The 15,231-nt window shown below is 41.8% G+C and overlaps 4 protein-coding genes across 4 annotated transcripts; 1 reads left to right on the top strand and 3 right to left on the bottom strand.

Annotated features, from left to right (window-relative positions):
• Positions 1 to 215: 215 nt before the first annotated feature.
• LOZ57_005616 (uncharacterized protein) lies at positions 216 to 1,272 on the bottom strand (the record flags this gene model as incomplete). The annotated part of the gene is made up of 2 exons (XM_049254645.1): positions 216 to 889; positions 945 to 1,272. 2 exons carry the CDS (start codon positions 1,270 to 1,272, stop codon positions 216 to 218), a joined length of 1,002 nt encoding a protein of 333 aa, XP_049106328.1.
• Positions 1,273 to 2,021: 749 nt separating this feature from the next.
• On the bottom strand, positions 2,022 to 2,879 carry LOZ57_005615 (uncharacterized protein; the record flags this gene model as incomplete). Its single annotated transcript, XM_049254644.1, has 2 exons — positions 2,022 to 2,755; positions 2,816 to 2,879. The coding sequence occupies 2 exons, from the start codon at positions 2,877 to 2,879 to the stop codon at positions 2,022 to 2,024; spliced, it is 798 nt and encodes a 265-aa protein (XP_049106327.1).
• A 798-nt stretch (positions 2,880 to 3,677) lies between these two features.
• On the bottom strand, positions 3,678 to 6,354 carry LOZ57_005614 (uncharacterized protein; the record flags this gene model as incomplete). Its single annotated transcript, XM_049254643.1, has 4 exons — positions 3,678 to 5,120; positions 5,182 to 5,326; positions 5,377 to 5,948; positions 6,007 to 6,354. The coding sequence occupies 4 exons, from the start codon at positions 6,352 to 6,354 to the stop codon at positions 3,678 to 3,680; spliced, it is 2,508 nt and encodes an 835-aa protein (XP_049106326.1).
• A 1,478-nt stretch (positions 6,355 to 7,832) lies between these two features.
• Positions 7,833 to 8,857, top strand: LOZ57_005613 (uncharacterized protein; the record flags this gene model as incomplete). Its single annotated transcript, XM_049254642.1, has 2 exons — positions 7,833 to 8,059; positions 8,116 to 8,857. 2 exons carry the CDS (start codon positions 7,833 to 7,835, stop codon positions 8,855 to 8,857), a joined length of 969 nt encoding a protein of 322 aa, XP_049106325.1.
• Positions 8,858 to 15,231: the final 6,374 nt, after the last annotated feature.

Below are 15,231 nucleotides of genomic sequence, written 5' to 3'. Positions count from 1 at the left end.
CTGGCTGGCCGCTGGGTTCTTTATTAACTTTTCCAATTCTAAAAAAATCACGTATCAGAGATTTATCACAGCTATCATCTTTTCTCAAGCCCAGAAGCGTTCTCGTTTGGCACGGAAATGGTATTAGAAATAATCAATTTTCCTAATAATTGCCCGAAATTTGAAATATCACTAGATGTTGCTTTCCCCCTGATATTTGTGGGGGCTGATGCTCTTTAAGAAGCCTGCTGGTCTTCTGGTAACTCTACTTCGCCGATAATGTCTTTGAGGAGCTCTGGAAGAATGACACTGGCGTCGCCCTCAAATATCCAGTCTCCCGGTTTCATACCACTCCTGGGCAAGTGAGTTCTGTCCATATTGATTATAGCCACACGAGCACCTTGATCTCTCCCGCTATCGATGTAGCCAACCGCAGGAAATATCTGAGCGCTTGTACCAATAACTAAAACCAAATCTACTGGGCCCTTCTCGACCCATTTGTCAACATATTCGATGGTGTTGTCGTCCAGTGGCTCTCCAAACCACACAACACCCGGCCGGAGTAACCCGTTTGAACACTGCGGGCATGGTGGCAGGTCTTCTGGTCTCAAATTTGGAATAGGCACATCTGGATTTGAAATGTCTAACTCCCCTTGTCCAGTCACCCAGCTTGGCGCACCAGCTGCCTTCATAGCATCTTCTAAAACCTGCCCCGCGGCTGCTCCCGTATGATCACTCGGATTGGGGTTGACATTTGACGCCCTTGGGATCTCCAATGCAGGAACAAAAGGATCCGTAAAATCATTGTGACGAACATACGTGCAATATTCATCAGCACATTTGATTGTAAATAAGGAGCCATGAAGACGCTGTAGCTGGGGCTCTGCGTGGCCGGCGCGCTCAGAGAGACCTTCAAGGACGATATCTTAGTATCCCATACACATCAATGTGAACCGAGTTCATACCATCCACATTCTGAGTCAACGATATAAAATTGGGGTTCCGTTTTGCCAGTTCAACCAAGGCATAGTGTGCCTTATTAGGCTTGGCCATTAACGCCATATGCCGTCGATAGCTGTAGAACTGCCAGACCAAACCTGGCGATGCATTAAATGCTTCTGGGGTTGCGAGGTCGATGGCGGAATAGCGTCGCCACAAACCTCCCACACCTCTGAAGGTGGGAAGGCCGGACGCTGCAGAGAGTCCAGCTCCGATAACAGCTATGATACGATCACATTTTTTGAGGTACTCTCGAAAAGAGAACAGGTCAGCCTCTGGTATCATGGATGCCATGGCACCAGGTTGACAGATAATAGAACTTGTTTAGTGGGTAGAAGGAACCTTGGGTCTATAAAAAATAGTAGTATGAGGAAAAAGAAGTGCTCGTTCTTTGTGCGTGTGTAAAGTTGCGCAAGGTGTACTCCGTAAGTTTGTGGTATAGAAAGTGGATGACAGGCTATATGAATGATGTTTTTCCAGCACCGTGGACATACCACCCAGTTCCGGATCGTAGAATGCAGCTTGGTGCTTCGGGCCTATTGCATTACTGTGGACGGCTGAAATCAACTGGAGTAACTAGCGGAGGTGACAAGCATTCGGGAAGCTCCAACTAGCTAGTAACTACCTAACAGGTAACAGGTAACTACCCCGCAGCAGAGTGACTTCTGGTGACGCTAAGACCCCAACCACACCTCAGCACCATCACGTTCCTGTTGCACCTTCAGAGAAAGGCTCTGTCCAAGAGCCCAAAGCTGCATTGTGAACAAGGATTAACCATCGTGTTTCTGACTTGGCTGCAGAGCTCGCTCATTTTGGGACAAAAAGTGCTGTGAATGCAACTCTTTTCTGCGGTTTTCAACCCATTTCCTTACTTGTATGGCACACTCCCTCGACAAGCTTTTGATAGCATGGATTATAGCACTGCGCAAAATGTCCTTGATTAAAGCTAAATTGAAGCCCTAGACGCACATACTCACAAAACGTAGCCAGAGCAGGGAAGAATCCCTGCCGGCGCATTCAGGAACTAGGACCCTAACTCTCGACTAATGAACTTCCTCCTTTGGCAAAGGCACCTTGACTGCATCAATTGCCTGTCTCTCGTTCCGCTCGTTAGCCTTGGCGATATACGAGGTGATATGTTCCGGAACCTCCTTGACTTTATTTTTGGCATCGGGTATGGGCTCCCCATATGTTTGGAACACAGGAACCACGCCAACCCATACTTTGTCCGTAACATCCGGTCGATCCATGTCTTTCCTCTCATCTGATACCCCGCCATCTCGAATCTTGCCACTGCCATCAACAATTCTTACTCTGAGGATCGTGGTTGACTGCATCTCAGCGCCATCGGGAGGAACGCGAGTATTCTCCCATCTCTGGGGAACAACCGAGTTAGTGATCAATCTCATTGCCCAAAGCTTCTCTTCTTCCTCTGTCACGAGTGTGGCGTATCCATGAAGCACGGCAGATCGGTAGTTAAAGCTATGTGAGTTGGGCGTGAGAGAGAGTATTAGACCATCGACGTGAGTCGCGGCAATACAGATAGGCAACCCATCGCCTTCTTTAGCGCGAGCCAAGTTCATAATCCGCGAGCTGACATATCCGTGAAGATAACATTCAAGAGTGTCGTCGATCCCGGAGGATGGATACTCGAATGACCCCATCTGGCCGATCATGGGAAGGATGGCCGGGAATGGGTCATCTCCACTGGGGAAAGATACGTGGAGAACGGGTGAGCTATTAATAATTGAATGAATGGGACCCAAGTCGTAGGTTCCTAAGCTTAATAATTAGCTAATGGCATTTTGGACGGAGACTGAAAGAAAGCTCTTCATGCCTCGATGCTTATACCGATTCATGGTATTGCTTACCCGCTTGGGGTATTCTAGTGACTTTCCCATGATAACCGCGGAAGAAATTGAATAATAGACGAGTGAGGTTGCTTGTTACTTTCGGCTGGATATGATGGGGATTTATATCGTTTTACTCGACGCTTCTGACTCAGTCGCTGGGAAATCAAAGTTTACGTTGCGTTGAAATACAAGCTAAAAGCAGTGACAACACCCCCCCATTCTTCGGCAAAAGATGAGACCCGGAGTCCGGCGTTGCGAGTCACGAAACGACCAGAGCAACTAACTTAAGGGCGTCGCTTGTTCCGACCTTTCATTCTTTACCCCGCGGCCGCCGGCTTATCGCCGCCAGGCCCAACCTTCAAATACGCCCGTGCTGATTGGCTCCGGCAAACCCAGCGACCGGAGACTAGCCAATAACAGGCAACAAATTCGTCGCGTCTGCCAATAATCGCGGGCGCTAAACTATAAACAGTATCTGTAACCGGCGGCTCGGCATCCCCAACCTATCGGCAAACCTACTTTTCTTCCGAAATGGAGAGCGCGCGGCAAAAAAGTAACCTACTAGGACGCGACAGCATTTCATGTGAAGTTCTCCTGCTTTTCCTGACAGCGCTCGAACGGCTTTCATGAGGGTTCCATTCGACCGACAGGGTCTTTGATGTTCTGTTATCAGGACTCTTCTGGGAAGTGGTATGCCGCTCGCTTGACCGTTTACGCTAATGGCAGGAGTTGGTTGGATAAGCTGAAATGACATTATTGAGAAAAACACAGGGGTAACGACCGTCTTGGATGTTATATTGCGTCACTTGAAGAGCAATTTTCCAAATTGAAAGAAAAGCAAAGCAATTACTCTTGGTTCTCCCTCCCCGCAGTTCCTTCACAGAAGATACACTTTTTACAAGAACAAGGTAGCACAAGGACCCATGAAACAGTCCATACCATGTCTCCTCCCATTTTTTCCATCAATCGTCGGCTCGCATGGTTTTCAGACACAACATCAGCGAATACCCATCCTTGCTCCCTGTCATGTTCACCAGCAAGCCAAAAACGCCGTTCGTCCAGCATGCCCTGCTGCATGACCGATTTCGCAAGGAAAGCGGCCAAACCCTGGCCCCGATGCTCCACCTCAACATGCAGTGAAACGAGGCTTCCGTCATAGCCTAGGAATGCCCATCCAATAGGCAATTCTGAAGTATTATCTTGCTCCTCGAAGCCACGCCCTCCGCTATTGTTGGGGCTATCATGATATAGTACAGCACTTGCCATTCTCTGCAGAGCATACTTAGGGCGTATGATATAAGACCGGCTCCTAATGAAATCGTATTGATACGGTTGAAATCCAGTACTTCCATTGCGAGAACAGAAACGATACCCTTCTGGAAGCATGATTGATGGCTTGTTGACTGCTGGATCGTAAATTGACCGGGGAAAGGAGTATTTCACGCAACGTTCCTTGAACGCTATATGATATTTTGAAGGTGGTGAAAGCTTTGCCTGAGTAGAAGCCTCAGCCAATAATTTGACAAGGCCTGAATGGACGCTGCCAAATAAAAGTGCAGTTGGTGGGTTTGGAGGCACCGATTTGGCATGATGACCACTGTTCTGTGCCCAGTCTTTAGGCACTTTACCACTTGCTAGAAAGGCAGGCAGGGCTTCTGTTATGCAATGCGAGAGTAACCCTATGATCTGATCCCGACTTTGGTCGATATCAGAGCCCCTGGCACTCAGAACTGATTCCTCCCCATGGAGTATAGTGCTTTTTGCTTCAAGGCTTGAATATACCCATACCTGAGTCTCTGGCCAAGCGTGTAAATCTATATAAGCAGCTAGCCAAGGCGATGGCGCGTCGTATTCGGCAGCAGAGTAGGGGAACGTAGCCAGATAGCAAGCGGTTGGTGACCTGTGAAGGATACTATATTGGATTCTGCGGAGGAGTGGCCCGGACTGAGGGAGATGTGCCTGCAAAAGAGGGGTAAGGACGTCAGCTTCGGGATGAGTGTAGAACTGCGGAAGTGTCATGTTGGTTTCCGCGGGGTTGAATGGTGGCGCCGGCTTCCTGCCCGCTGTCTCAGCGGAGAATTCCCCGCTACCATCCATGACACGAACTTGAATGCTATAACACCCAACAGTGATAGTAAGAAACGCTTTATCAACTTCAATCGCTTCTATGTCTGAAAATACTGAAAAGTTTAAGTGGGTAAGGTGAGTACGACACGTGATTAGACAGCTACCACCCCCTGTTTCTCGGCCTGGGTTAGGGCTTAGGTCACTGTCAGAGCAGACCCTCGCCTATGCATATAAGACAACCATCACAGCAAGCACTGCCTTGCTTGATTTATTTCACTATCACCCTAATTCCTTTGGAGTCCCATCTCGGATATGGTACAAGGTATGCGTGTTCCATTATCACGTCGGAGTGCGTCGTGTCGTACAATTCGAACGAGAATCTAGTAAACACCATTGCTATTGCTATATATAGCTCGGCCATTGCAAGACTGAGATATTCATTAGCCGAGTACAAACGACGCGGTTAACGGCTGCTTACTTGATGCCCATGCATTGTCGCGATCCTTTCCCAAAGGGAACAAAATAACGCTCCAGATTAGGGTCATTCACCCAACGCTCAGGAATAAATTGTTGTGGATCAGGGAAAATCTTCGGGTTCATCAAAGTGTCGACGTTGGTCATCGACACTGCCGTATTTGGTGGGATTACCCAATCTCTGTATACAAGCTTTGAGTCCGGTGCTAGGCGAGGGTTTCGAGTTGTGATTCCGTGACTGAGTCTTATGGCTTCATGCACGCAACCTTTAAGATAGGGCGATTTTTCTAGATCGTGCCATTCGAATGGGGTTTGGATCCCGGCGAGCTCTGCGCGAAGCTTTTCTTGAATATGTGGATTATTGATAATATGAAAGCTAGCTACGCTCAACGCCCATGATGTTGTTATCAATCCAGCTGCAACGATAAGCTGTGCTTCGTCCCCCAAACGAGTACTTGATTTTTGATCGTCCGGCAGGTCACTATTTAATACTTCGTGGAATATGGTTCGATGTTTAACCTTTTTATAGGAGGCATTAACACCACTTCGAATGTCGTCTACTCGGCGAGCTAAGTCCTGATATAGACTAATAGTGAGTGATAATTCGAAAGCGAAGTGAATTTTATCCGCCTACCTTTCGCAAGCCGACAACTGAGGCAAGGGCTGGTTGCATTTTCAGAACGAGCCACTCGGGAAGCGCATCCAAGATTGGAAAGACTATTGAAAAATGAAGCGCAAAATGCCCAGTAACATATATGGCCACCAAAGCTTCGTGAAGAGTATCTTGAAAATTTGGGGAATCAAGCTGATCATAGGAGTTTGCGAACGCATATTCGGTTATTATATCTGTTGTAAGGGCCATCCAGGCTCGGTTTAACGGAACTGGTTTGCCATCTCTATATTCTGACAGCTTTTGGCACAACTTTTCGACCTTTTCTCGAATGGCAGGCTGGAACTCGGCTATCTTTTGTGCCGAAAACATTGGGCTCAATGGCTTGCGACGCATACGATGTAAATCATGGTGAATGGTTGAAAAACAGTCGCTTGCATACCCAAAGCGCCCCGAAAAATAACTATATTTGTCCCTTCGCCCATTCCTCGAGTATAACTGCTCATAGAAGTCCGGGTCGTCGACGTGAAGTTCAGTGGGCGTTATCCGAATGATGGGCCCTGGGAGTGACGCTCTTAGGATTGTTTGAAGTACACACGACAAGAATCATTTCATACCATACTGCTTGTGAAGGTCCTGAATATGGGATGTGAATTTCCCTTGCAGTATAACATCGTAGTAGAATTCATACCAGTTGGTCAAAGCAGCAAGCCTCGGCCCGGGAAATTTTGCAAGGGGGCTCCAGCAGAGCCTGGAGAGCACAAGCCAGCCGGCATATCCCACAGTCAGGGAGAGCAATATGCAGCATAGGACCTCCATCAGTATCCTGGAGAAAACCCAACTTTGAGGCCAACCTCCAATATTATCACCAGTCTGGCCCAAAACTAGACCAACCGGGATGTTCCTTTTATATATAAAGGAAAATAACCCTGTTCATTTTGGGCGGTCCCGCAAATGCCAATTCCAAGCAGTTAAGGGTTGACTTTGCGGGCAAGTTTGCGTGGGCCGGACAGGCTTTGTGCTTCTGGGCAACTTTTTTTCGCACACTGCTTTTTGACCAACAGGCTTGTTGTAGAGCAGTTCATGGGAGTAGCACCATTGGCCATCCTTGACGATCCTCGGTTTTGGAACAAGCTGCCCGTATTACTGCAATTATTTTATAGTTTTGTTATTACTCTTGTTGTTTGTCAGGGTCGTCGCATGCAACCGTCGTGCTGGTCAGGGGGTTCAGAACGATACTCTGCCGTCAATAATACGAAAGAAAAGGTTCGGAAAATAGGATTTCGGAGCGCCGGGAGCCATGTGCGAAACGAAAAAAAGTTGGATTGACATCAAGCTCGCTCGTGTGGACACAAAAAGCCTGCATGCTCTGTTAATGCACCACGTAAAAACGCTTTAAATCGCCGAACAAGGCACTTAATGACCTGGGCTTGAGAACCCCCTCGCGATACGGATTGGATAGCCTACGGTAAAGCGCCTGCAGCGAGCGGATGCTGAGCGAATGATGTTGAACAATTTGAGAATCCATGATCGATGGCGTGCAGAAAAGGCTGTAACCGTGATCCTTGCCATGGCGACATATAATAGCCTCGCCTAGTTACCCGACCCCGGCTTGGGCTCGGACTTAGCCTGGAGCAGGACAGCCAAAGACGTGTCAAGGCTTTCGATCAATTTTGACTTGAATCCATCATGTCAGCCCAAAGTTCACTGTTATTATTCAAGCAAAAAATCGGCCGTGATCGTCGGAGAATGTAAGTAGCTTTGGTGCATTAGTTAACTATTCGCTCAACGTGTATTTTTTCTGTTTAGTCTTATAGTTAGTCACTACCTAGTGAAATAGTTCACTAACTATGGAGCCACAGCCGCCGCAAATCTGGACACTAGTTCCCGCTGGCCGCTTTCCTATGGATCAAAACCAAGCAGAAAACGCCATTATTGAGGTTGAGGATGACGTTGACTCCTCTTATGGAGATGATAGCGATACTTCATCCATAACCACCTCACTCTATTCACTGATCACCAGCCATGTGTATGAGAATGGAAGGAGATACAATAGCTACAGATTTGGCACATACTGGTGAGGCTTGACTGGTGCACCTAATGGCTCAGGTCCACGAGACTGAATTCCCTCAGGGGCCCAAATGATGAGCAGGCGTCCGATAATCTTGATCTCTTCCACCACGTATTTAACCTTACATTTGGAGGGAGGTCATTTCTCGCGCCCATAGATAGCAATCCCCAACGTGTCCTTGACCTAGGTACTGGAACTGGTATCTGGGCGATTGACTTTGCGGACGAATTCCCGTCAGCGTCTGTCATCGCAACGGATGTGTCTCCAATTCAACCGACATTGGTGCCGCCCAACCTCGAATTCCAAATTGATGATTTTTGTGAGCCTTGGACATTCAAGAAGGGCAGCTTTGACTACATACACGCAAGATCAATATATGGCTGCAGCTCTGATTACCCCGCGCTTTATGAAGAAACCCTCGCTCACTTGAAGCCAGGTGGCTGGTTTGAACAAGCGGAGATCAGCGTTGTAGCACAGTCTGACGATGAATCAATCAAAGGAACGGCCATCGATCATTGGGGTCCGCTAGCACTCAAAGTGGGCGAAAAATTTGGCAAATCCTTTCGTATCGCTGAAGAAATGACAGATTTAATCAAGGCCGCCGGTTTTGTCAATGTCACTAAACACACTTTCCAGTGGCCCATTGGCACTTGGCCGAAAGACCGAAAATTAAAAGAGATAGGTGCTTATAATAAACTAGGCTGGGAAGAAGGGTTAGATGGATGGGCGAAGTTTCTTTTCACCAAATTTCTCGGGGTCAGTTCTCATCGCAACGCAGAGCTGATTTGGTCTCGCATCGCTTAACGTTCTGTGTTGCAGTGGTCATTGGAAGAAGTCCAAATCCTAACCGCGCATATACGCAATGATATTCGTAACCCACATGTCCATGCATGGCAGTCCGTGTGAGTTTTTGCGCTTTTACAAATTGTCGACATGCTAATAATAGTCGTATACTCCATAGGGTTGTTTGCTATGGACAGAAACCAATGTATGGTGGGACCAAGGGAAAGCAATGTCTCTAACCGAGGCGGTTTGTTGGTTTGATGGATTATGGGAGCTTTTGTGGATGCTATTCGGGACTGGAGCCCGTATTGGAGCATATTCACGGAAAAACGAGATTCGTCAATGACCCGTTATTTTGTCCGGCCCAAACTGCGAATCTTAGTTGTAAACAGTGCTGTAAGAATATTTGGAATATTTTAACAAGTTTTTCGTCACCTACACTCATCCTGTTTAACTGAAAAGAAATGCTGTTTTTTGTATCTCGTGTTGTGAAGCGATCTTGAACAGCACTCTTGTGCCCATTATGGCGGCGCCGGCGGAGGTTATAAGGCACTCTCGCAGTGGGCTGCGTGCGCTTCGGAGGGTTAGTAAAATAATTACCCGCTTAGATAGAGATCTTTGCCTAAATATATAGCAATTAAAATCAATGAAATATCCTGTGTTGGCTGCGATAGATGGCTCTCTACGGAGTACTCCGTACTCCGTATGGAAATTTCAGCTAGAATGTTTATTTACTTAGTTAGTTAACTAGTGGTTATACGGGGGTAAATTAGTGTGTGTTATAACCTGCATTACTATGTAAGTTATGCCAAGGTGCTGTCTAACTTTAGTGGGGCAAGTTATCATACTAGGCTCAAGATAGACTAGCTGTGAATGTTACATCATTGTATGACTTGTCATGCATGATGATGACTTTCTTAAGCAGTCTTCTGTTGTTTTGCATCATACAGAACAGTATATAATCCCCACACTCTAGAAATATAATATCTATATGTCAAGAAGATTCAGCAGTTCTATAAGAAAAGCTATAAATAACTCTAAATATTAAGCTGTTTTGAAGTACTGAGAAGATACTGAATGAAATTTATATAAATTAGTCAAAGATCACATAGAGAGCATACAGTGCAAAGTAGTAAAAATAAAGAGTAAGTAAGTCTTTACTTACTACTATGCAGTTTTGTTAAACTGTAAAATTGCTTTCTAATAATCTGACCCTCATATGACATGCAGAAATGATGTACTAAGAAGAGATATAAAAATAAAGAGATGATCACAAAAGTAAAAACAGTATTATTTCTGCAGAAGAAAATCATTGACTGAGAGATTCAGTTCTGTTGTTATAAGAGAAAGTGTATAGATAGAGATAACAATGAAATCATACAGACTCTGAGAAAGAGTTCTGTTAAGATTTACTGTGCAGCTCTTATAAATCTCTGATGATATTAAATAAATGCTGAATTTAACAATCATTCTACTTCTTGTGAAATTATATTATTTTTAATTGTTCATGTTCATTTCACTAGAGAGCACAGATGAAAGCAAAAGCAGTATATAAATTGTGAAGTTAATATTTTACAAAATGAATATATTACTAAGATTTTCATATAAGTGATTTGACACTGCTAAACAGCTAGAAGTCTAAAGACAGATTAAATGAAGTGCTATCTTCATATAACAGCTGATTTTCTGATAAGTTACAGTCTTCTTTTGTGAAAAGAGAGCTGTTATATGACACAGATGACTAATCTATTTATAGTTTCTCTGAGAAATAAGAGATCAACATCTTGCAATCTCTTAATTCTTATTATAAATAATGAAAAAATCAATTCTTTTGAATAACTGAAGTACTGTGCAGTTATATGACACAAAGAGTCTTTGCTTTGCATCATAAGTGTGTTAATATTCTACTTCTTTGTATGATGAAATATATTAAAAGAGTCCATTTTAAATTTTCAGCATTAAGAGTTTTGATATAACAATTACATTCTGAAGAGTACAAATCTCACTGTCTCTCTCTTATATGATTTTCACTGCTACTGAATTATTAAGATCTTCAAGACAACAAATCTTCTTTCTTTAAAAAAAACACATGCTAAATAATCTTAAGAAGCAAAGCATGCTAAGCTTACTGATGTCAGTGAGACATAAATTTATTAAACTGATCAGTGAAATAGTGATGCACTCATCAACTGCTATCTCAGTTACATTCTCTGAAAGTTTGTATGAGTAATGACAGACTTTTGTTCAGAGAAGCAGAAAAGCTACTATTTGTTTCATATAAAAATTAAATTATCATCAGCACTGAAGAAGATGCTCTGATCATAAATGAATGAATAAATAACTTAATTTAATTTCTTTAAGAAGACATTGCAGTCTACTCTTTCATCATCTTCTGTACAATATGATGAAAAAGAAGAAGATCAGAATGATCTGACTGCACAGAAATGTCTAAAACTGCTGAATACACTGCATATAGTTATTCTACAGAACTCTGTAATTCTACAGCATAAATTCTCTGCACATATGATCTGAAGTGATTTCATTTTTGTCAGATCAGACTACACTGAGTTCTCACAGTAAGTGTAAGCATCTCTGTTCAATGTTGAGAATTCAGAGAAGATTTAAATTCATCATACAATGTCAGTCATTATCTCTTATCTTCAAACAATTGAGCAGTTAATATCTTATGCTGTGGCAGTGACATAAAGATAAAGTGTCATAATTCTGAAATAAATAGATGACAATTTAATAAATCTGCTCAATGATACAATAATCTTCACTGTACAGATAAATGAAAGAATGTTCAATACTGCTTCAGAGTTGTATAAAGATCTCTCTTTCTTCTTCACAGTATCAGATGAAATTAATTAAGATGCTTTCACTACTATTACTGCTGTACAGAGTGAAATGAATGTTGAGAAGACTTAAAAATCAGTAGTTTTCTCTTTCACTTCTGTGAAATACAAATTCTCATGAGATATAGAAACAGTGTCAGATTTATGATGTGAATGAACAATAGACTTAAGAAAAGAATCATTCATACAAAGCTTGAAGAAGAAGAGCTTAAGCTGATGTAAATATGATGCAATGATGTTCAGTCAGAGAAAAATAATTATTAATGAGATTGTACATCATCAGAAGCAGAGCTGTAGTACAGCAGTAGCTGTGAAGTAGATAGAGCTCATTTAGATAAGACAGAAACTTACTCTTTATGATCTTACTATCTTTCTCAAGAAAACACATCACTTATAAAGAGAGCTTTGAATGTTTGATGTTCAATTATATATATATATTATAATGACTAGCTAATAAACTGCTTCATATGCTTTTCAGAAGACAAAGTAATTAAATAACTCATACAGACTTTTAAAAGTAGATTATGTAGATGTTATATATATTCATTTCTTTCTAATTGAATTAGATTCAATGTGAGCATTCAATTATATTGTCTACTTATATGTTGTGAAGCTCTCTCTTCTCTTCTCTTCTTCTAAGCATCATATATCAGTAAGTGATTTCTTTCTCTCTGCTGCTTCAATTTTTGTATAAGTTCAAGAAGACTGCTAATTGCTTTATATATATTCTCTTAATTTATTTAATCAGTTATCAACTGATGAGTCTTTCTGCTATCTGCTTATTAAATTGCAAAGCTGATATGTGCAGTCAAAATCACAATAAGTGAGCTTCTTCTCTTCTTTCACTGATATTCTCATTCATGTGCTTGCAAAATGAATATATGTACAAGCTCAAGATGTGATCTGCTCAGATTTTGTATATGCACTTATGCATGATCTGCTTCTGAGTAAGTAAGTGAGTTCAGACTTCATACACACACTTGTGCATAATCTACTTCTGAGCAAGCAAGTGAGTCCAGACTTTGTACATGCATTCATGCATGAATTAATGTAGTATGTACATACAGTCAGCTAACAGAATTATAGTATTACAATGACAACTCTTGTCTCTGCTCTCATCTGTCATTCACAATGTAAGTACTCTTTATGTGTATCATATAGTGTGATGTGTACATACTGATTATTATAGAGCTCTGATCTTATATAATCTTACTGTTGCTGCACTAGAATTGCTACATGTGCAACTTACAAGAATTGACAATTTCAGTTCATACAGAATTATACTTACATTCTTGTCACACTTCAGTTAGTTCTGTCACAGTTCACAGAGTCACACTCTGCTTGTGCTGTCAGATCATAATGTTGAGTTCATACATAAACAGTTAAATCTTCATTAGATTACATTTCATCAACTCTCATACATTAATGAAATTCTAATCAACTCTTGTGAAAGAAAGTTGCAAATTGTCTGCAAAGTGTGTGCAGTCAGAGCTTCTGATCTCACACTCTTTTCTCAGTGTCATTGTACAACAGAGCACTTTAACAGAGCATGTGATAATTGTAAGTGATGCAATCATGCAAGCTGCTGTTTCATACAAGAGCTATCAGATGAACTTCTGATATATGATTTGACAGAGATCTGACCCTCAGTGATAACTAGTTAGTTATCACTGACTCATATTATGAAGTTATAACTTGCCAAGCTCTGATAATTCAGTTATCATGGCACCTCCTCTAACAAACCCATTCAGTATAACTTGGTTATCAGCCAGCTTGATGGCATGAGTTAGAGTTTGTGTTATATGGGGCCCCCATATGGTGATTGACAGGTGTGTAGAAATTGCTAGGCTCAAATGGTGATGACACATACAGTGTGCAGTTGATTATCTATATGGTAGATCTGCTTAGCTTCACTGCTGAATATACAACATACATCCAACCACTACTGATCCCAGGCACCACATAGAGGTGCAGTTCTTTGTCTGGATGCTGCACACAGGGCCTGTACAGCTAGGCAAATCAAAAAAAAAATCAAATAAGTTATGCCAATAATGCTGTACACCACCTGAACAAAGAAAATAAGAAGAGAGAAAACATCATACACCAATTCAAACTCTCATAAAAGCAGAAAGCAGAATACAGAAAGAAAAGAACACTAACTCACTGCAGCTACAATCATACAAGACTAGATACAATGTGAATCATACAAGACTAGTCAAGTATGATGGAATTGTCAGCAGCTGCATCAGAGGCTGGGAGCTGGAGCTGGGGATCAGCAGTCAGAAGAGGGGAAGAGAAAGAGAGAGCTGTGTCAGAAGACATGAAAAGCCAGATCTCTATTAAATCATATATCAGAAGTTCATCTGATAGTTCTCATATGAAATAGTGACTTGCATGATTGCATCACTTGCAATTATCACATGCCCCATCAAAGTGTTTCATCATATAATAACACTAAGAAAAGAGTGTGAGATCAGAAGCTCTGATCACACACACATTGCAGACAATCTGCAACTTTCTTTCACAAGAGTTGATCAGAATTTCATTAATGTATGAGAGTTGATAAAATGCAATTTAATGAAGATTTAATCATTCACATATAAACTCAACATCATGATCTGGCAGCATAAGCAGAGTGCAACTCTGCAGACTGTGACAGAACTGATTAAAGTATAGCAAGAATGCAAGTATAATCTCATACAGACTGAAATTGTCAACTCTTGTGAGTTACACATATAGCAATTTTAGTGCAGCAACAGCTGAATCATATAAGATCAGAGTTCTACAACAATCAGTATGTATGCATCACATCATATAATATATACAGAGAATACTTACATTATGAATGACAGATAAGAGTAGAGACAAGAGTTATTATCGTAATACTACAATTCTGTTAGCTGACTGTATGTATGTACTGCATCAATTCATGTGCAAATGTGTGTACAAAGTCTGGACTTGCTTGCTTACTCAGAGGCAGATTATACACAAGTGCATATACAAAGTCTAAGCTTACTTGCTTATTTAGAGACAGACCATGTGTGAGTGCATGTACAAAATCTGAGCAGATCACATTTTGAACTTGTACATATATTTATTTTATAAGCATGTGAATAAAAATATCAGTGAAAGAAGAGAAAGAGCTCACTTATTGTGATTCTGACTGTGCATATCAGCTTTGTAATTTAACAAGCAGATAGCAGAAAGACTCATCAGTTGATAACTGATTAAATAAATCAAGAGAATACATACAAAGCAATTAGCAGTCTTCTTGAGCTCATACAAGAATTGAAGCAGCAGAGAGAAGAAGATCACTTACTGATGTATGATGCTTAAAAGAAGAGAAGAGAAGAGAGAGCTTCACAACATGTGAGTAGACAATATAATTAAATGCTCACATTGAATCTAACTCAATTAAAAAGAGACAGATATATATAACATCTACATAATCTACTTTTAAAAGCTCATATAAGTTATTTAATTACTTTATCTTCTGAAAAGTGTATGAAGCAGTTTATTAGCTAGTCATTATAATATATA

Source organism: Ophidiomyces ophidiicola (genome assembly GCF_022830035.1).
Source record: "Ophidiomyces ophidiicola strain CBS 122913 chromosome Unknown scaffold_30, whole genome shotgun sequence".
NCBI lineage: Eukaryota > Fungi > Ascomycota > Eurotiomycetes > Onygenales > Onygenaceae > Ophidiomyces > Ophidiomyces ophidiicola.
The sequence above is the reverse complement of the archived record's forward strand: the minus strand, read 5'-3'. Positions and strand labels throughout refer to the sequence as shown.